We start from the raw sequence: 22,666 nt of genomic DNA, 5'->3' as shown, positions 1-22,666 counted from the left end.
TCAGCTGAACCTGCACATGAAAGGACCCAAATTTGGTCCAATATTTGCTAAATGAAAGTAGTTGAGTGCTCCAATGCATTAAATTCTCAAGCCAAACTTGGTTTCTGTGCACAAACATTGAGAGCCAGCAGAATTTGCCCTTGATAAATACAAATGAGTTCAGTTGTTACTTCAAGCAAAATATCAAATGTTTTCATAATTGTATCTTCATTTTTACCCTGCCAGCCAAACAAAAATTACATGTGAAATTTTCCTTCCCTTTCCTTTTTGTCTGGTTCATTGCCATATCCCGAACCTGCCTTAAGCAGCTGTGATTTTGACTTCAATATTTTATTATTCTTTTTAAAGGCATATTTAAAATTCCAATCTGATAAGGTTGTTTTAACTTTAATGCTACTGCATCACTAAGTTTTAACTCAGGTGTTCAGCAAAAGGTTGAGGGTTATGGACTTATATCAGCATATTAAATCTTCCAAGAAATTGCTTGTAAATGCAGATGCTGTTTGTTCTGTTTCATAATTGTATCACTTTCACGGCACTAACCATAGAGTCTTAGCGTTATACAGCATGTAAATAGAATCTTCGGTCCAACTCATTTGCGCAGACCAGATATCCCAAATTAATCAAGTCCCATTTTCCAACATTTGGCCCATATCCCTTAAAACCCTTCTTATTCATGTACCCATTCAGGTGCCTTTTAAATGTTGTAATTGTACCTGTCTCCACCACCACCTCTGGCAGCTTAGTTCTATACATATTCCACCCTCTGAAAAATCTTTTCCCCTCTCACTTTAAATCTATGCCCTCCAGTTTTGGGCTCCTTTAATCTGGGAAAAAGACCTTGACTATTTAATACTCAATCCATGCCCCTCATAGAGTCATAGAGATGAAAGGCACGGAAACAGACCCTTCGGTCCAACTTGTCCATGCCAACTTGAGAGCCTAAATTAATCTAGTCCCATTTGCCAGCACTTGGCCCATATCCCTCCAAACCCTTCCTATTCATATATGCATCCAGATGTCTTTTAAATCGTGTAACTGTACCAGCTTCCACCACTTCCTCCTGGCAGCTCATTCCATACACGCACTACCCTTTGTATGAAAAAGTTGCTCTTTAGGTCTCTTTTTAAATCTTTCTCCTCTCGCCCTAAACTTATGGCCTCTTGTTCTGGACTCTCTCAACCCAGGGAAAAGACCTTGTCTATTTACCCTATCCATGCTCTTCATGGTTTTATAAACCTCTATAAGGTCTTCCCTTAGCCTCCAACGATCCAGGAAAAACATGAATTTATAATTCTCTGAGGTCACCCCACAGCCTCTGATGTTTCAGGTAACAATGCCAACTCCATGTTTAAATAAGTTAGATTTCAAAAAGATTGAACAACACACCACTGGGAAACATAAGGCCCCGTGAGCTATTAATGACAGCATAATGATATTCATTACAATCAGCAATCTTAAAGCCCAGCCTATCCCCTCACTTCATGATTACCACCAGGCTAGGGGACAACCCTGATTCAATGAAATGGTATGAAGGCACACTGGAGCAGTACCATTTGCACCAATAAATGAAGTTTCAACCTGGTGAAGTTACGACCTGAGACTACTGCAAGGGAAACCTTAAAAACAAAATTAGGGGAGTAAAAAGATGGCCAAGAAAGAATAATCCTAAAGTTATTGTACAAGTGCATTCAGGATAGGTAGGGAAAGAGTAAGACCCATTAAGGACCAGTGTAGTAATTTGTGTACAGAGATAGAGGTGGTAGGTAGGATTTGAAATGAATACTTTGGGTCAGTGTTCACCAGTGAAAAAGGTGTTGTGGGTATAGATATCGGGGGAAAAGGACAATGATTAAAATTAAAGAAGTTAGCATAGACCGAGAGGAAATTCTGAGTAGTCTGGCAGACTATTAAAGTAAATAAATGTTGAGTGAGGGAAGGGAGGAAATAGTCGGGGTGCTGGCAATAAATTCCAATTCTTGTCTGGTCACAGGAAAGGTGCCAGAAGGCTGGAGGACAGCTGATGTGGTACTATTATTCAAGAAGGGTGCAAGGGATAACCTCTGTGGTGGGGAAGCTATTGGAAGCAATTCTGAGGGCCAGAATTAATCTGTATTTGGAGAGACTGAGATTAATCAAGAACAGTCAGAATGGTTTTGTTAAGGTGCGGTCATGTCTGATCAATGTGATTGAGTTGTGGACTTGTACTTCAGTAAGGCATTTGATAAGACCCAACATGGGAGATTGATTACAAAGGTAAGAGCCCATGGTATCCAAAGAAGTTTGGCCAATTAGAGCCAGAATTGGTTATGTGGCAGGAAAACAAGGGATAGATCAGATAAACATCACTGTTAATCGCAGAATATTACTTTTCTCAAATGACTTCCAAGTCTCCAATGATTTTCAGGTCTCTGTGCTCGATTATTATATTTCCTTAGATACACTCTTGTTTTTGTTTCCCACAGATCAAAGATTTGCTAACTAAAGGTTTATGTAGAATAACAGACTGCAAGGGATAAATATAGCTTGTTTGGTCCTTAAAGTCCCTACTCATTTTTTTCTTCACGTGAGCTATGTAATCTAATTGTACTCTTCTCACTCTCTAGTTCCCTTAACTCCCTTTCCCTTTCAAGCAACCATCCAGTTCTCTTTTAGAAATAACTTTATGGGTCACAATTCAACAATTAACAGTACAAAAATGCAAATGCTATAAATTTTCACATTCTAGCCTCTTTTATGTGGAATAACCACTTTCCAGATTTCTTGATCTCCACATTTATGTAATTTTATATTTTGATATCCCAGATTGACCTTGTAAGCACACTAAACCAATGTGTTTGTATGCATACATTATGATATTAAAATAAATGCATTGTCAATCAAGAGCCTTTTTAATCATTGTCTTGCATCTCTATTCTCTAATAGGCATATGTATATTCTGAACTGGCCAATAGGTTAAGGAGAGCATACGCAGAGGTTAGTTTATCAGTGTGGTAGAGTGACAGACAGCAGTAACGTGATAATTTGTTTCATGACCTAAATCCACTAATTCTAGTCTTGTGAATGTTCTGATTTTAAACTCTGCACCTTTAGCAGCACCTTTTGGTTGCTTAATCTGGAAGCTCTAGAAACCTTCCTTCTACCTTCTACCACTCTACCTCTCTTTCTGCCTTAGGCACTGCTTAAAGACTAACCCTATGACCATACTTTCAGATCAAGGTTTGTGAGAAGATTTGTAGCTCGGGTGCTCGTTGTTGTGGTTCTGTTCACTGAGCTGGAAATTTGTGTGGCAGACGTTTCGTCTCCTGTCTAGGTGACATCCTCAGTGCTTGGGAGCCTCCTGTGAAGCTTCTGTGTTGTTTCCTCCGGCATTTATAGTGGTTTATCTCTGCCGTTTCTGGTTGTCAGTTCCAGCTGTCCGCTGCAGTGTTTGGTATATTGGGTCCAGGTCGATGTGTTTGTTGATAGAATCTGTGGATGAGTGCCATGCCTCTAGGAATTCCCTGGCTGTTCTCTGTTTGGCTTGTCCTATAACAGTAGTGATATCCCAGTCAAACTCGTGTTGCTTGTCATCCGCATGTGTGGCTACTAAGGATAGCTGGTCGTGTCGTTTCGTGGTTAGTTGGTGTTCATGGATACGGATCGTTAGCTGTCTTCCTGTTTGTCCTATGTAGTGTTTTGTGCAGTCCTTGCATGGGATTTTGTACACTACGTTGGTTTTGCTTATGCTGGGTATCGGGTCCTTTGTCCTGGTGAGTTGTTGTCTGAGAGTGGCTGTTGGTTTGTGTGCTGTTATGAGTCCTAGTGGTCGGAGTAGTCTGGCTGTCAGTTTAGAAATGTTCTTGATGTATGGTAGTGTGGCTAGTCCTTTGGGTTGTGGCATGTCCTCATTCCGTTGTCTTTCCCTTCGGGATCTGTTGATGAAATTGTGGGGATATCTGTTTTTGGCAAATGCATTGTAGAGGTGTTCTTTTTCCTCTTTTTGCAGTTCTGGTGTACTGCAGTGTGTTGTTGCCCTTTTGAACAGTGTCTTGATTCAACTTCTTTTGTGTGTGTTGGGGTGGTTGCTTTCATAGTTTAGGACTTGGTCTGTGTGTGTGGCTTTCCTGTAAATCTTTGTGGTGAATTCTCCATTCGGTGTTCTCTGTACCATCACGTCTAGGAATGGGAGTTGGTTGTCCTTTTCTTCCTCTCTAGTGAATCGGATTCCTGTGAGTGTGGTGTTGATGATCCGGTGTGTGTTCCCTATTTCTGTGTTTTTAATGATTACAAAGGTATCATCTACATATCTGACCCAGAGTTTGGGTTGAATTTGCGGTCAGACTGTTTGTTCTAACCTTTGCATTACTGCTTCTGCTATGAGTCCAGAGATGGGTGAGCCCATGGGTGTGCCGTTGATTTGTTCATATATTTGGTTGTTGAATGTGAAGTGTGTTGTGAGGCACAGGTCCAGTAGTTTGAGTATGCAGTCTTTGTTGATAGGTTCCTGGTCTTGTTGTCTGTTCTGTATGTCCAGCAGGTTGGCTGTTGTTTCTCTGGCTAGGGTTTTGTCGATAGAGGTGAACAGTGCCGTTCGTGTACAAAATCCCATGCGAGGACTGCACAAAACACTACATAGGACAAACAGGAAGACAGCTAACAATCTGTATCCATGAACACCAACTAGCCACGAAACAACATGACCAGCTATCCTTTGTAGCGACACACGCCGATGACAAGCAACGTTAGTTCGACTGGGACAACACTACTATTATAGGACAAGCCAAACAGAGAACAGCCAGGGAATTCCTAGAGGCATGGCACTCATCCACAGAATCTATCAACAAACACATCGACCTGGACCCAATATACCGGTCACTGCAGCGGACAGCTAGAACTGACAACCGGAAGCAGCAGAGACAAACCACTATAAATGCTGGAGGAAACAACACAGAGGTGCTTCACAGGAGGCTCCCAATCACTGAGGATGTCACGTAGACAGGGGACGAAACGTCTGCAACACAAATTCCCAGCTCGGCGAACAGAACCACAACAACGAGCACCCGAGCTACAAATCTTCTACCAAACTTTGAATTTAAATGTGTGTTGATGATGATGACATGTGGTGCATACAGTAAAATGAACATAGTACATTGTTGTTGGAGGTCTGGGCCCAAACATATTTTTGTCAGTGTGTGTATTCATGATTATTAATAATGGAGCACACCACAGCAATGAATAATGAAGTCTGTAATTAGGGACAATCTCACTTTAGCCCCTTTAGTTCTGGCAAAAATAAATATGTTGCAGGAGTTGGCTTTTTGATGTGTATCTCGGTGTAACCTGCTAGACGACCCTAATTGTGGCTCCTAAATTTCACTAAGGAAGTGAAACCATAAAAATGTCTGGCTTTGGCAGGCGTAAGACTTTTGAACATAGCTTCATTTAAGAAGAACTGTATTTTCAGGGATTATCACTGCAACAGGAAACACTTTATCCCAGCAACATATTATTTTATAATTCACAGTGGGTAAGGCTGTGCAGAAACAGCAAACCAGCAGGAAACCATGCTTGCCTCCAGAACTGGGTTGTGAGGCCAAGATGTTTATTATTAACCAGCTATCAACTGACATGTAATTTGAATAGAATGCAGCACTGAAGTCTGGCCTTGGGATCGACCATTTTTCCTTTTTATAACACAGCAAAGAGGGTATTCTGTTGGGCAGGCAAGCAGAGGAATTTTCAATAATTTTCCCTTGCATCTTCTGCAAAGTATTTACTTAGCTCCCCCACCCCACATATCCACCTCTATTTTTAGGATGTTGTGTTCATGTGCCTGTTTTAAAGTTTGCTGGAGCTGTATTATAACATTTATACAGTAACTTTCAGCACATTGACCTAAAAGAAACAACCAGAAGAATGCTGATGTTTTAAAATTGTTGGCATGATTTCAGCTACCTAAACATATGTTATCTGGCTCAACCAGCAGTATTTTTGAGAAAACAAATTCACCAGTGTGCTGTATGCAAGCTGGTTGGTTCAAGAGCATTATGGTTTCAGAAATGCCCTGAAGCTAGGAAGTATTTGGATAGCTCAAGTATACTGTTGTCTGTTTGTGATTGGTTTCCTTGTTTAATTGTGTATTTCTTCCCACTGACTATTTTTGTCTATTTAAAAAAAAAATCAGATGTGCATGGGGCAGACAAAGATGCATTGAAATGTTAATTGTGGTGTGGTGTGTTTTGTTTCAGTTGTATGATGTTAACTGGTACAATGATCCTTTCTGTGTTGGTGACATTGACCTTTCGAAGTTCAAGCTGTGCAGGTAAGGAATAGTAATTATTGGATTTTTACCCTATAAGACTATAAGGCATAGAAGCAGAAATAGGCCAGCTCTGCCATTCAATGAAGTCATGATTTGATCTAATAATCCTCAATTCCAATTTATCTTTTCCTCATATCCTTTGATACCCCTACTGATTTAAAAATCTGCCTTTTCATGTATCTCATAATAATGACCTAGCCTCAACAGCTATCTATGGTAAAGAAACACATAGATTCACTACCCTCTGAGAGAAGAAATTTCTCCTCATTTGTCTTAAATGTGCAACCCCTTGTTCTGAGATTATATCTTCTGGTCCAAACCATTCCCACAAGGGAAGCAACTTTCTGCATCTAGGTGAAAGTAAGGACTGCAGATGCTGGAGATTAGAGTTAAGAGAGTGGTGCTGGAAAAGCACAACAGGTCAGGCAGCATCCAAGAAGCAGAAAAATCGATGTTTCGGGCAAAAGCCCTTCGTCAGGAATGAGGTTGCAGCTTCGGAGGTGGAGAGATAAATGGGAGGGGGGGTAGGGCTGGGGGGGAAGGTAGCTGAGTGCGCATTAGGTGGATGGAGGTGTTGGGGGGTAAAGGTAATAATTCAGAGGGGAGGGTAAAACAGCTAGATGGGAAGGAAGATGGACAGGTGGGACAGGCCATGAGGATGGTGCTGAACTGGGAAGGCTGAACAGGGATAAGGTGGGGGGGGGGGGGGGAGGGGAAGGGAAATGAGGAAATTGGTGAAATCTGCATTGATACCATGGGGTTGATGGGTCCCGTGGCGGAAGATGAGGCGTTCTTCCTCCAGGCTTTGGGTTGTAAGTGAGTGGTGAGCATCGCCCTCATGACCCGTCCCACCTGTCCGCCTTCCTTCCTTCCCACCTATCTGCTCCATCCTCCCCTCTGACCTATCATCTTTACCCCCACCTCCATCCACCTATTGCACTCTCAGCTACCTTCCCCTCTGCCCCACCCCCTCCCATTTATCTCTCCACCCCTGAGGCTCCCAGCCTCATTCCTGATGATGGGCTCTTGCCTGAAACATCAATTTTCCTGCTCCTCAGATGCTGCCTGACCTCCTGTGCTTTTCCAGCACCACACTCTAAACTTTCTGCATCTGCCTTATCAAGTCCCCTAAGGATCTAATATATTTCAATAACATTGCCTCGCATTCTTAATTACAATGAGCACAGACTCAACCTACTCAACCTCTCCTCAAGGCGGACCCTCCATACTGGGATCATTCTAGTGAATCTTCTCTGGACTACCTCCAATGGCAATAGATCTTTCACTGGATAAGGGGTCCAGAACTATTTACAGTATTCCACCTGTGGCCTGACTCGTGACTTGTATATGTTTTACAAAATTTCCCTACTCTATTCCTTTTGGAATAAAGAGCCTTCCTTCGTACCTGCTGAGCTTGAATGCTAGTTTTTTGTGATTCATGGATGAGGACTCCCTAATTCTCTCTCTTCTGTAGCTTTCTGCAATCTTTCTCCATTTAAGTAATAATTGATTCCTTTATAGTTCCTACCAAAAGTGCATATCCTCTTCTGTTCTTCGCGAGATTACATCTAAGATTTTTGGCTCGCCTGCTCAGCCTATCTATGTCCCTCTGTGGATTGTATTATTCTCACTACTTGCTTTCCCACCTACTTTTTGTGTCATTTGCAAACCTGTAATAGCATTCTCTCTCTACTACACTTAAATGTCAGTCTGGATTATATGGTCAACTCTCAGGACTATGATACTAACCAACAACTTTCTGTCTCAGATGAAAGTGCTCTGACTGGGGCATGGCCGATCCATTACCTTGACTTCCAGGGAGATTAGGACCCATCTCCCTTCTTTGTAAAAGATCCCCTTCCAAAAATATTGGTAATTCTTTTGGTATTTTGTCCTTACTTGACTAATGGTCCTAAAATATATTTGTCAGTTGGTCTTCACCTTTGATGTTTGTGGCTCTTTATGGTCCAACTTGTGTGTATATACAATAACACAGGCTGTACTTTGACAGTAAAAGGTGTCATATAAATGAGAGGTCAGTGAGCTTTTCTAATTGCTTTTTGTATATCATTTAATTGCAATCTATTTACTTTTGCAAAACTAACAATTTTAGTAATTTCTATTTTGTGGAAACCCGAATTTTGCTTTAGTTTACTGGAAAAATACATACTTTGTGAAAGTTATACTGGACTAAACATATTCTAAATTTCCAATGTGTATGTGTTGGATGAATTGTATAACATTCCAAAGAAATTGTATTACTAGAAGACCATTCTAATTTAGAATCTGGAGCCCCAACCAACTACAAAGAATCCTGCTGCAGTGGATGGACTGAACATGGTAGAAATTAGCACTTCCATTGGTTATACTTTTAATATAATTTTAGATGGTTTGCAACAGTGTTGGGGCTAAATTTGGGGCCATTTTATCTTTAGAAAAAGAAAGAGTAAGAAGATACCTAACTTGTCCAAAATTAAGAGTACTCTGCAACATTTTAAGCAAAATCAAATTCTGTTAATATAAAGAAAAATATTTTAATGGAAACCCTCGTTAATGGATGCTGCCATGACTTCTTTGGATTGGGTGCACTGATAATTGTGCCTCATTGACCCTCAAGCCATCATAATATTTTAAGTTGTGAATAGATTGCTAAGATTTTTCTTGACCAACTATTGCTCAAACAAAACCAGGTTTTGTCATTAACTGAAAACATCTGTCTTAATTGTGACACACACAACTTTAACAAATGGCAGTAGAAAGTAAGGATTATAAATCTACTACAATGTGATTTAAAACAATACCTCTTTTTAAATCCCAAAATATCTAAACTGTCATTCATAACAAAGACAAATGGTTTGACACAGGTATTATGGATGAAAGAAGAACATAGACAGAGTAAGCAAAATTCTGAAGATCAGAAACCCAGTGTTTGAGGGTGGGTTAAATTTTCTCTCTCCGTTCATCTTGATTTGCAGCACTGATGACCTGCTGTCTGTAAATCAATGATCATCTTTACTTCAATTAAGAAAAAGAAGGAAGCATATGTCAGGTATAGACGGGATAGATCAAGTGAAGGAGTAGGAGTATAGTTAAGAGGGAAATTAGGAGAGCAAAAAGGGGACATGAGATAGCTTTGGCAAACAGAATTAAGGAGAATCCAAAGGGTTTTTACAAATACATTAAGGACCAAAGGGTAACTATGGAGAGAATAGGGCCCCTCAAAGATCAGCAAGGTGGCCTTTGTGTGGAGCCACAGAAAATGGGGGAGATACTAAATGAATATTTTGCATTAGTATTTACTGTGGAAAAGGGTATAGACTGTAGGGAAATAGATGGTGACATTTTGCAAAATGTCCAGATTACAGAGGAGGAATTGCTGGATGTCTTGAAACGGTTAAAGGTGGATATATCCCCAGGACCTGATCAGGTGTACCCGAGAACTCTGTGGGAAGCTAGAGAAGTGATTGCTGAGCCTCTTGCTGAGATATTTGTATCATTAATAGTCACAGGTGAGGTACCGGAAGACTGGAGGTTGGCAAACGTGGTGCCACTGTTTAAGAAGGGCGGTAAAGACAAGCCAGGGAACTATAGACCGGTGAGCCTGATGTCGGTGGTGGGCAAGTTGTTGGAGGGAATCCTGAGGGACAGGATGTACTGGCTCAAAGGTAGAAGACAGAGGATGGTGGTGGAGGATTGTTTTTCAGACCGGAGGCCTGTGACCAGTGGAGTGTCACAAGGATCGGTGCTGGGTCCTCTACTTTTTGTCATTTACATAAATGATTTGGATGCAAGCATAAGAGGTACAGTTAGTAAGATTGCAGATGACACCAAAATTGGAGGTGTAGTGGACAGTGAAGAGGGTTACCTCAGATTACAACAGGATCTTGACGAGATGGGCCCAATGGGCTGAGAAGTGGCCGATGGAGTTTAATTCAGATAAATGCGAGGTGCTGCATTTTGGGATAGCAAATCTTAGCAGGACTTATACACTTAATGGTAAGGTCCTAGGGAGTGTTGCTCAACAAAAAGGCCTTGGACTGCAGGTTCATAGCTCCTTGAAAGTGGAGTCACAGGTAGATAAGATAGTGAAGGCGGCGTTTGGTATGCTTTCCTTTATTGGTCAGAGTATTGAGTACAGGAGTTGGGAGATCATGTTGCGGCTGTACAGGACATTGGTTAGGCCACTGTTGGAATATTGCATGCAATTCTGGTCTACTTCCTAGCGGAAAGACGTTGTGAAACTTGGAATGGTTCAGAAAAGATTTACAAGGATGTTGCCAGGGTTGGAGGATTTGAGTTATAGGGTGAGGCTGAACAAGTTGGGGCTGTTTTCCCTGGAGCATTGGAGGCTGAGGGGTGACCTTATAGAGGTTTACAAAATTATGAGGGGCAAGGATAGGATAAATGGACAAAGTCTTTTCCCTGGCGTGCGGGAGTCCAGAACTAGAGGACATAGGTTTAGCGTGAGAGGGGAAAGATATAAGAGACCTAAGGGGCAACTTTTTCACGCAGAGGGTGGTACATGTATGGAATGAGCTGCCAGAGGAAGTGGTGGAGGCTGGTACAATTGCAACATCTAAAAGGCATCTAGATGGGTATATGAATAGGAAGAGGGATATGGGCCTGGTGTTGGCAGGTGCGACTAGATTGGGTTGGGATATCTGGTCGGCATGGATAGGTTGGACCGAAGGGTCTGTTTCCATGCTGTACATCTCTATGACTCTATAATAGTTGACCTGACAAATCTGGGTCTGCTCTCGGTAGAATTCTTTCTTTTATGCATTCTTGGTTTTTCTGTGTTTATCCCGTGCAGAGGTAGAAAGATACTTTCAGTTCAAAGGCCATGTATATCCCTGTTGCTCTTCCACTTACAACTTTGGTTGAGGTCTTGTTTGTGACAATCAGAGGGCTGTCATCAGACAGAATTTCCTAAACTCAAAGACTCCCCGTGTCACTCATTCTCAAGGTATTTCCGTCACTGCTTTGAAAAATGCAGTGCTGTCTTCCACAAGTAAAAAATCTGCATCACTTGATTTTTTTTTCTCCAAGTTGCAAAGCCCTCCTAGTATTTCAGCTATCTTGCAGCTCAACTTGTATTTCAATTAATTGTCTCTCCCCACCCCCACACAAAAATAGTTCTCTTAAAATGCTAGCTCTATTTTGTAAAGCTGTCAAGTTGCTCAGTGAAGTCAATTTACATGTAATTTATCATGTGAACAATGGGTAATGAGTTACAGGAATGGCACATCATTTGAAATTGGATTTTAACTCTGACTTTAGCAACATACTTTAAGATAAGGTTCTAATGACAAAACTGGCAGAAAGTGGAAGAAGAATGCCTCTGAAAGAAAAGCCTTCCAAACATTTGTTTTAACTTGAAATATTAGTTGGCAAGAAAACAAAGTCAGAAAGATGGAATTCCAATAAGTCTGCATTTTATTTATACAGATCACAGACATCACTTTGAGGGACTGCAGTGATCAATTTAAAAGCTCCAGCAAGCATAACCTTGCAGCAGTTGCAATAATTCACACTTGCTGCAATGGAAAAATATGCTTGAGGCCAATAGTAGATGCTTCTTTACTGAGAATAAAAGTTTAAAAAAAACACTTTTTTTGTGTTTTTGCTGAGCCAGCATAGTTTGCCCTTGAACGGCATGGCTGACTGGGCCATTTTAAAAGACAGTCAACCACATTGATGTGGGTCCGGGATCACACTTAGGTGTAACCGTACAGTCATAGAGACATACAGCACGGAAACGGACCCTTTGGTCCAACTCATCCATGTCGACCAGAGATCCTAAATTAATCTAGTCCCATTTGACAGCACTTGGCCCATATGTCTCTAAACCTTTCCTATTTATATACCCATCCAGATGTCTTTTAAATATTGTAATTGTACCAGCTTCTACATATCCTCTGGCAGCTCATTCCATGCACGCACCAATCTGCGTGAAAAAGTTGTCCCTTTAGGAGTGCATCTGGGAAAATTAACAAACAGCGAAATTTACAACTGATCTTGGAGGAATTGTTGGGTGAAGTTCACAGCACAGAATCAGATAAGTTTAATCGTTGTTTTAAGTGTGGCCTACAGAGAATCACGATCGTGTGTAGAGTGGCGTCTTTCTTGATTGTATGTTTTTTGGAGATATGTCTCTTGATTAAACTTAAAATATAAGCCATAACCATTCATTTAACCTGGGGCAGTGTTTGTAGAGGAATAAGACGTTGTTATTTTCTGGGTCTGTAGATTGTGAAGGAGCAAAAATGGCCTTTAATAGAGTGATGTGTACTTCTTGTCAGATGTGGGAGTTTAAGGAGAGTTTAAGGGTTACTGTGGATTATATCTGCCATAAATGCTGTTGGCTGCGAATCTTATCTGATCAAATGGATCAGTTGGAGAGGCAGTTAGAAGCGATGAGGAATTTGCAACTGCAACAGCAACAGTATGTGATGAATGGCAGTTGTAGGAAGTGGGGGAAAGTCTTAAATACAGTCACATAGATAGGTTAACTCCAGCAAAGGCAGCTAGAGCAGGAGTCTTCTGTGGCTATACCCTCTAGTTCTGGACTCCTCCACCCCCTGTGTAAAGACCTTGTCTATTTACCCTCTCCATGCTCCTCCTCATTGTATAAACTTCTATAAGGTCACCCCTCGATAATGGCTTTTCTTGCCTAAAAGACAGTAGTGACCAAATGGGCATTTACTACAATTAACAATGGTTATTAGTTGCTTTTAGTCTAAGGTTTAGTTCCAGATTTTCATCAAATTCAAATTTCACCATTTGCCACGGTGAGATTCAAACTCATGTCCCCTTGGACTCTGATTTAGATATTACCCTTACAGTATGGTGGCTCAGTGCTGCCTCATAGCACCAGAGTCCCAGGTTCGATTCCAGCCTTGGGTGACTGTCTGTGCGGAGTTTGCACATTCTCCTCATGTCTGCGTGGGTTTCATCCCACAGTCCAAAGGTGTGCAGGTCAGATGAATTGGCTGTGCTAAATTGCCCATAGTGTTCGGTGCATTAGTCAGAGGGAAATGGGACTGGGTGGGTTACTCTTCAGAGGGTCAGTGTGGGCTTGTTGGGCCAAAGGGCTTGTTTCCATACCGTAGGGAATCTAATCTAATCTACTCTATTACCTTCCCCTTGATACCACTTAAGTATCGTGGTTTTGAGATTTTATACATTTGGAACTATTGTGTGAAGGATATACAGACAGTTATGATTGACCTTTAGTACATTTTGTGTTAGTGATTCATGGTTTATTATGTTACCTGTTGTCATGGGCTTGATTGATTGCTTCTTAAGATTTTTCCAATGGCTCACTTTATTTTTGAACTTTGTTTTTCAGAGGAGAAGCCAAAATTAAGTGCAGGCCTCTATAAGTGCGTGTGTGAAGGGATGTTTTGTGGAGGAGAGGATCAGTGTGTAGGGCAGCAGTGTTTCGCATCATTGAGCATAAATGATGGTCATCCAGTTTATCAAAAAGGCTGCTTCCAAGTTTATGAACAGAGTAAGCTGACATGCAAGACTCCACCATCAGCAGATCAGACAGTAGAATGTTGTCATGGCAATTTGTGTAATATGAATATTACAGCTCAACTGCCACCTAAAGGTAAAGCTTTCTTAACAAACTTTGTGCTTTATCAAAATGTTGACATCTACTTTTATAATTGCCAACTGTTTCACAGATGCTGATATGCAAGATCCAACTTCACACTGTGCAGCAGGAAAGACAAAAGTAATGTGTGCAGAAAACATGCACCATGCTGAAATGTGAGGGAATTCACTTACATCTAAAACTGCACTTTTCTGCCATTGCAAATTGAGTACAAAGCACTTTGATTTCGTTGTATGAACTTGTAAGGGAATTTAAAAATTGGAGATTATTAATACTTTTGCATTGTTAAAGCATGCATAATTGTATTTTATTTCCTGTGTCGTTTGAATCTACACCACTTGTTGAGGTATTCTTATTCCTTTCTTCAGTTTACAGAAGTTAAAAATTCTGTTCTTGAAAAGAGATCAGGAATGGTTGCTAGCTGTATTGTTTCTAGTTTTATATTACTCTAACCATCCTGCTTGGGGTACAAAGATGGAAGGTCTCAGTCATAAAGGGATATCAATATGAAGATGAGAATTTAAAATTTGAAGTGCTACAGGAGCTAATCCTGGACAGTGAGGGATTTAGAACACATTAGGACATGGATTCAATGTGCTGGATGAGCTGAAATATATTGTGTATGTTGGGACCTTCACAACATTTGACTGCATAAGATTGTAATTCTTCCAAATGTTGATGTCAGGGACAGGGCACAGAAGGAGATCAAAGTAAATGATGGTGAGGCAGAGTGGGTGTCAGTAGTGTATATGAGGTAATGTTTGCAGTTGATATTTTAAATTGTGAATAGCTAAACATTTTGAAGATGAGGTGAGATCTGCCACTTCAGTGCAAGTACTTTTAAATTACAGGCAAAGAAGTTTTACATAATGTGAATTGTTTTAAAGATCATTATTGCTGATAGGGTTCTGTTGGACAATGCAATGGTAATGCCATATATGGGGAAAAATGGCAGAACAGAAACTTCTTAAGTAATTGGAGGCGGATAGGTGGTATTGTATGCAGCTGTGTTGGAAAAATGTAGAATATTGAAATACATGTTTTAGTTAGATTTGAATACAGGTAGTTCTTGTATAAAGCATGTTTCAGCAATGCGATTTGGCCATAACGTTGCTGAAGAATTAGGAAATGGTATTTTCGAGAATGCTTGCCTCTGTTCGCAATAGCATGATTCCAGCGGCGATTGTTTCATGCACTTGGTTCTGCTTGTGCGCCGATGTCAGCTGCTGTCAGAGCATGTAAGAGGTACAGTAGTATACATTGAGCAGCTTCATCTCAAAGATTAAACAAATGAATGTTCATTGCTCTCCCTCTGAGATAAGAATATTCTTGTATAATATCCTTTAAACTAACCTCTAAGAAACAGCCAGAAGACAATCAAACACAGCTATCCATAGCAAAACTGCACCTGAAGGTGGTGGTGATGATGACCCTCTGTCCCTGTATTAACAATATTTTTTCAACGTAATGTGTTAAATTTACTTTTGTTTTGTTAATAAGTTTGATTTAAACCTTCATTCAGGTTGTGCTATACTTTGTGTTAGGCTTTTTGATGATTTTTGAGCAATTGTGAGTGATTTTTTTTTTTGCTGGTCCGTCCCTCCCTCCACTTTTCCCATAGGCCTATTAAGCATTTTTCTATTAAGTGAGGTTTCACTGGAATGCAACTATGGTGTTAAAGGAGCATTACCTGTATCTGGCATTGTCTTTGTAATGGCACTCGAGTGTTAATGAGACTTGATCTTGCCAGAGATTGACTGCTTCTGACATTAGTGTTGTGACATTGTACCAGATAACTACTACCTGTTCCACTAGTTTGTAAAGTTTTAGACTGTACTGCAAACAGCAACAAGAGATACATTTTTGCAATGCACTTTGATTGACTGCAGTGTCCCTGTGTGGAATGCTACACCTCTGATTCTGTCCACTGGAGGATTTTCTCTTCCCTGGATTTCCAGCTTGTCTCCTCTTTATCATTTGGTAGGAATGTTAAACATAAGGGCCAAACCCCTCTATCTCTAAGCTTTGTACCTTTACGATAATGATAGGTGAGCAACAGGCGAGTTTATTTGGGGTGATGCCTTATTTTGTAGGGTGATAAACTGACTTAGGCCCTAATTCTTTCTGTCTCTCTGTGGTATTTCAGGTTTGTGATGTCAATTTTGATGACTTCAGCAACCTGATAAGCATGAAATACAGTCCAGAGTCTATTTCCCGCTTGGGTACATATTGCAATAATATGGCCAACCTTGTGTAGATATTCCTGTCTGGTGGATATTTGAGACAATTAAGCATCTAGTTCAGTTCACTGGGGTTGGGGAGTCCAGAAAGGAGGGCATAGGTTTAGTGTGAGAGGGGAAAGATATAAAAGAGACCTAAGGGCAACTTTTTCACGCAGAGGGTGGTACGTGTATGGAATGAGCTGCCAGAGGAAGTGGTGGATGCTGGTACAATTGCAACATTTAAGAGGCATTTGGATGGGTATATGAATAGGAAGGGTTTGGAGGGATATGGGCTGGGCGCTGGTAGGTGGGACTAGATTGGGTTGGGATATCTGGTCGGCATGGACGGGTTGGACCGAAGGGTCTGTTTCCATGTTGTACATCTCTATGACTCTATATCCAACACAGCACTATAGGAGATGCTTGTCGAAATTGCTTCCCTAACTTGATGATAGTGGTTGTGAGACTCTTTCTGTTTCTTGATTAACAAAACTCTTCTCGGTTTTTGCCTAAATCTTTAATTCTGTGATAGATCTATAGCTTAGATTAGATTCCCTACAGTGTGGAAACAGGCCCTTTGGCCCAACAAGTCCACACCAACCCTCCGAAGAGCAACTTATTACATAATTATTCTTTATTGAAATATCTCCCAAAGTATAACAGCATTTATAGATCGGCCTTTTATCATACCTGATTTATATCATCTCTGCAGGTTGTCAAGACAACCTAATCATGAAAATAAACAGTACAAACAACAATGAAACTATAGTATCATTAGCATGTAACCGTTTTGATACTTATAGGCTACATCATCTGGGAATCGTTATCCTCATGAACTGAAACAGCTTTATTCAGATTTCTGCATGATTCTTTAGTAGATCAGTATTTCAGTTTGGTGTATCTGGTGATTATTATCATATTTGAGACTTGCTTTGAATCCCTTTAAACAAGTCATTGCTGGAGCAAGCACTTAGTTGCAGCAATCCTGTCAATAGTATTGGCTATCACTGTCCCTTCATTTTCTGCTAAGTGCAGTACAGGTAAAGGCATGTAGAAATTTCAATAATTAGGATTCACATACATTCCTCACACAAGCCTTATTAACTGTTATTTTAGTTGGAATTTAAGATTAACTTCCATGGTAGATTTGGGACTTAAAGGCAATCGGTCTCCATCATCTAACATTTTTGGGTTTGAGTACAATGATATGTAAAAAATCATTTTGCAATTTTATGTTTACATTTCTAGATGAGTTTTGTTGGTAATAACTGTAATGCTTCTCTTGTAGATGTGCTCTTGTCACACAATTTAAGTTTTTTTCTTAGAGTTCAAGTAACTTGACCTTTCGGTTCACATTTTGGTGTTTGTGAGGAATGGTTGCCCATCTCTCATCTGTCCTGAGGATTAAGTTATGCTGCTGGTTAGTTCTTTTACTCTGGCACTGTAAGATAATTAAAATTTTGGCAGGTGGGTACTGCAGATGCTGAGATTAAAGTCAAGATTAGAGCGATGCTGGAAAAGTACAACGGGTCAGGCAGCATCCGAGGAGCAGGAAAATTGACGTTTCAGGCAAAAGCCCGTCATCAGGAATGTAGGCCTTTTGCCCAAAACGTCGATTTTCCTGTTCCTCGGATGCTGCCTGACCTGCTGTGCTTTTCCAGTACCACTCTAATCTTGAGTTCAAATTTTGGTTTTAATTACTCTGTTTCACTGTGCCCATTTCATAATAATAAAATTTGAAATAGATGCACAAGTTTTAATTTTCCAAACTTCTCATGAATAAAGGATGGTTTAACGGGGAGTTAGAAATTCCCAAAGTAAGCATGCAGAGGTGACTTGGTTTTGTGAAGGGGAGATCATGACTGACTATTTGCTTGTTACTTTCTCAAAGAAAATCCTCCAGAGAGACTGGAGGATGTGGTCCACTTGGATTTGAAAAGTTGCCACATCAAAGGTTACTCTGCAAAATAAGAACCTGTAGTGTTTGAAGTACCATATTATGATATCTAATATAGTGCTGTGTTGGATATATCCAGTGACCTGAACTATTTTGGACAGAAGATTAATTAACTAACAGGAAACAGGCATAAACTGCTCACTTTTCAGGTGGGCAAGATGTGACAAGTGGAGTATCACAATATCATGGGGCCTCAACTATTTGCAACTTATCTCAATGACTTGGATACGGGAATCAAAATATGATTGTTAAATTTGATGACACAAAGATAGGTCAGAAAATAAGACATGAGGAAAACATAAGGAGTCTGAAAAAGGACTTAGATAGAAGTAGTAATTTGGTGGTTTAGAAGTTGACTTTTATTGAAAAACATTTGTGTAGGCTTTTCATTTTGCACTCATGACTTTTGCAAAGATTCCAATGTAAAAGGGAACAACAAAGGGACGCTGGTAGTGGGATGTCATAGAGAATACATCGGATTTATTTAAAGAGAAATGGAATACAAAAATAGGGAGGTTTTGCTAAAACTATTAAAAGCTCTAGTCAGACTACAACTGGAATCATGTGAGCTATCTTAGTATCTTTGTCTAAGGAAAGATATATTGGCATTGGAGACAGTCCAGAGTAGATTTGCTAGGTGATCCTGGTCATGGAGGTATTCTCTTATGAAGAGAGGTTGAGTAGGTTGAGCCTGTAGTTATTGGATTTTAGAAGGATAAGAAGAGATGTTATTGAAAAATACAGGATTCCTAGATGGGAAAGATTGTTTCCCCTTGGTAGAATCTAGAACTAGAGGAGGAATTTCTTCTAACGGTTAGTAAATTTGTGAAATTCTTTACTACAGAGTGCTGTAGAAAATGGGTTAATGAGTATTATTGACAAATCTTTAGTCAGTAAAGGAATCAAGATTCTTAGAGTCATAGAGATATACAGCATGGAAACAGACCCTTTTGGTCCAACTTGTCCATGCCAACCGGGTATCCCAACCTGATCTAGTCCCACCTGCCAGCATCTGGCCCATATCCCTCCAAACCCTTCCTATTCATATATCCATCCAGATGCCTTTTAAATGTTAGAATTGTACTGACCTCCAACACTTCCTCTGGCAGTACATTCCATACACGCACCACCCTCTGAGTGAACAAGTTGTCCCTTAGGTCTCTTTAGATCTTTCCCCTCTCACCCTAAACCTATGCCATCTAATTCTGGACTCCCCCACCCCAGGAAAAAGACATTGTTTATTTATCCTATCCATATCCCTCATGATTTCTTAAGCCTCTATGAGGTCACCCCTCAGCCTCTGATGCTCCAGGGAAAACAGCCCCAGTCTATTCAACCTCTCCCGAAAGCTCAAATCCTCCAACCCTGTCAGCATCCTTGTAAATCTTTTCTGAACCCTTTCAAGCTTCACAACATCTTTCCGGTAGGAAATAGATCACAATTGCATACAATATTCCAACAGTGGCCTAACCAATGTCCTGTACAGCCACAACATGACCTCCCAACTCCTGTACTCAATATTCTGACCAATAAAGGAAAGCATACCAAACGTCATCTTCACTATCCTATCTACCTGCGACTCCACTTTCAAGGAGCTATGAACCCGCACTCCAAGGTCTCTTTGTTCAGCAACACTCCCTAGGACCTTACCATTAAATATATAAGTCCTGCAAAGATTTGCTTTCCTAAAATGCAGCACCTCTCATTTATCTAAAGTTAAACTCCATCTGCCACTTCTCAGCCCATTGGCCCATTTGATCAAGATCTGGTTGTAATCTGAGGTAACCTTCTTCGCTGTCCACTACACCTCCAATTTTGGTGTCATTAGCAAAGTTACTAACTATACCTCTTATGCTTGCATCCAAATCATTTAAGTAAATGACAAAAAGTAGAGGTCCCAGCACCGATCCTTGTGGCACTCCACTGGTCACAGGCCTCTAGTCTAAAAAAAACTCTCCATCACCACCACCCTCTGTCTTCTACCTTTGAGCCAGTTCTGTAAAGTTTTTTTATAATTCACTCATGTGAGGCGATATCACTGGCTGGGCAAGCATTTATTTTCCATCCCTAGTTGCCCTTGAGAAGGTGTTGGTGAGCTTTCTTTTTGAACTGCTGCAGTCCACGTGCTGCAGGTTGAGTCAGAATGTCCGTAGGGAGTGAATTCCAGGATTTTGACCCAATGACATGAGGGAATGGCGATATATTTCCAAGTCAGGATTGAGAGTGGCTTGGAGAACTTCCAGTGGTGGCTGCCCTTGTCCTCCTTGATCAAAATGGTTGTGAGTTTAGAAGGTGCTGTCTAAGGATCTTTGAATTTCTGCAGTGCATCTTGTAGATGAGAGACACTACTGCTACTGAGCTTCAGTGGTGAAGGGACCAGATGCTTAAAGATGTGGTGTCAATTAAGCAGGAAGCTTTCTCCTGGATGGTGTCATGGTGCTTGAGCTTTGCTACAGCTGCATCCATCCAGGCAAACGGGGACTATTCCATCACACTCCTGACACATTCCTTATAGATGATGGACAGACTTTGGGGAGTCAGGAGGTATGTTATTCACTGCAGAGTTCCTATCGTGTGACTTGCTTTTGACACCACTGTATTCATCTGGTGAGTCCAGTTGAGTTTCTGGTCAATAGGTGGTGTTAGTGGAGGATTTGAGGATTTTCACATCAACCATGATCTCATTGAACAGTGGAGCAGACTCAGTGGACTAAATGGCCTATTTACTTCTTATGACTTATGTCTTATAATAATGAATGACAATTAAATGCCAAGCTTTGTTTTTTAAAAAAAGCCATGTAAGTTGACTCTGGTCACAGCATTACTCCGAGGGATGAACCAAAGAATGATCACTTAATTTAAGTTAAAACAGATACAATATGGGCATATTCTTTTTGTCTACAAAGAACAAATGTGTGTCAATAAATACAGCTTTCAGTTAGCACAAATATGCTATATTGTGATCTTGATTGTCAGTGTTAATCTGAGTACACAGGATAATTTAGTGAATGTTATCAAGCATGGGATCACATTGATAGATACTGTTATGAATTTTTGCAAGCACAGGCTTGTTGTTTTTGGTCAGTACCAATCAGACCTACTTGTTTAATGCAAAATCCAGCAATGAATTGTCAATCATAATCTAACAGGCCCCTTCTCCACTGCAGTACCTTTACCAATCAGAGTTACTTGCCAACCAACGCTCTTGTCACACGATATAAAGCTGTTGATCCCTTTACATTGGTATTATTGTGAATGTCCTGATGAGTGCAAGAAGAAACATTTTGACAAAATGCCTTTTTCAGCTGTAGATAGGAAAAGTAAGAACTGCAGATACTGGAGATCAGAAGCGAGAGTGTGCTACTGGAAAAGCACAGCAGGTCAGGCAGCAACCGAGGAGCAAGGAAATAGACATTTCAGGCATAAGCCCTTCCTGCTGAAGGGCTTATGCCCAAAACATCGATTCTCCTGCTCCTCAGATACTGCCTGACCTGCTGTGATTTTCCAGCACCACACACTCGACTAAGGCTGTAGATAGTTTGAGTGGGAAATATTTGATGGTTTATACTGTTGATGAATATGTACATGCCCACTTTGGTAGGAAGAATAAAAAAAACAATATTTTAAATGTGATTGCAGAAGTCTGATGTGCAGAGGGATTTTGTGTCCTCATACATAAATCACAATATTACTGATATAAGAAGTCAAATGAAATGTTTTCATTTACTGGTGAGGGGAATGGAATGTAACAGCAGAGATGTTTTTCTATGATTGCAAAGGAAGGGTGACTTGACTTGAAATGCTAACTCTGACTTCTCTCTGCAGATGCTGCCAGACCTGCTGAGCTTTTTCAGCAATTTCTGTTTTTGTTTCTGATTTGAAGCTTTCAAGGTTCTTATGGTTTTTATTTAGAACTAGAGCTTGAAGAGCTGGTTTAAAAGTAAGGAGTCAAGACAGAGATGAGGAGTTTTGTTTTACTCAGGATAGTCAGTTTTTGGAATTCTCACTCAGAGCAGTGGAGCCTTTTCATCAAGAATCTATTTGGTGTATACGTTGGAATGTTAAGTTAAGGTCACAATCCGATCTCCACATTCTTATCGAATAACAGAGCAAACAGAGGCATCAAATGGCATGCTCATCAAAATTCTTATGTTCTCCATGAATGCCTTCCCATTGTAGTACAAAGAGAATATGATGCACTTTAACGCCAGTTGATATCATCAGCACAATGGGCATACGTATAAACAAAATGGCTGTTTGAGGAGGTGAAAAGTGAGAATTAGGAAGTCCCTGACATATGACCGTCTGACTTATGAGCGCTCATACTTATAATTACGATCTCAGGTACTCATGAACTTTATATTATCCAACATCGTGTTCTGACTTGTGCACAAATTGACTCCTGAATAGACTCCAGAACAGAACCCATTCACAAACTGAAGACTGCACAAAGATAGATTGCGGGTAAGGACAGTACAGATGGAATATAGTGTACGGAAGTATGAAGTTAACAACTTTGGAAGCAAATATAGAACATATTATGGACTAAGCCAGACCACTCA

General features: G+C 40.5%; 1 protein-coding gene across 7 annotated transcripts in view; it reads left to right on the top strand.

The window, feature by feature from the left end:
* The window catches only part of LOC140482247 (activin receptor type-1-like), a 114,771-nt gene that overhangs the window by 52,064 nt on the left and 40,041 nt on the right, over window positions 1-22,666 (top strand). For 5 of the 7 annotated variants that reach the window (XM_072579382.1, XM_072579384.1, XM_072579385.1 and 2 more), the window contains 2 exons: window positions 6,231-6,304; window positions 13,656-13,919. In XM_072579382.1, coding sequence (XP_072435483.1) covers window positions 6,231-6,304; window positions 13,656-13,919 — 338 coding nt within the window. Of the gene's footprint in view, window positions 1-6,230; window positions 6,305-13,655; window positions 13,920-14,009; window positions 14,081-22,666 lie in introns of those variants that run through there. The other 2 variants (XM_072579387.1, XM_072579389.1) reach the window with 2 other exon arrangements.

This window comes from Chiloscyllium punctatum, chromosome 10, assembly GCF_047496795.1.
Source record: "Chiloscyllium punctatum isolate Juve2018m chromosome 10, sChiPun1.3, whole genome shotgun sequence".
Lineage (NCBI taxonomy): Eukaryota > Metazoa > Chordata > Chondrichthyes > Orectolobiformes > Hemiscylliidae > Chiloscyllium > Chiloscyllium punctatum.
Note: the sequence above shows the minus strand (reverse complement) of the source record. Positions and strands in the feature narration are given on the sequence as shown.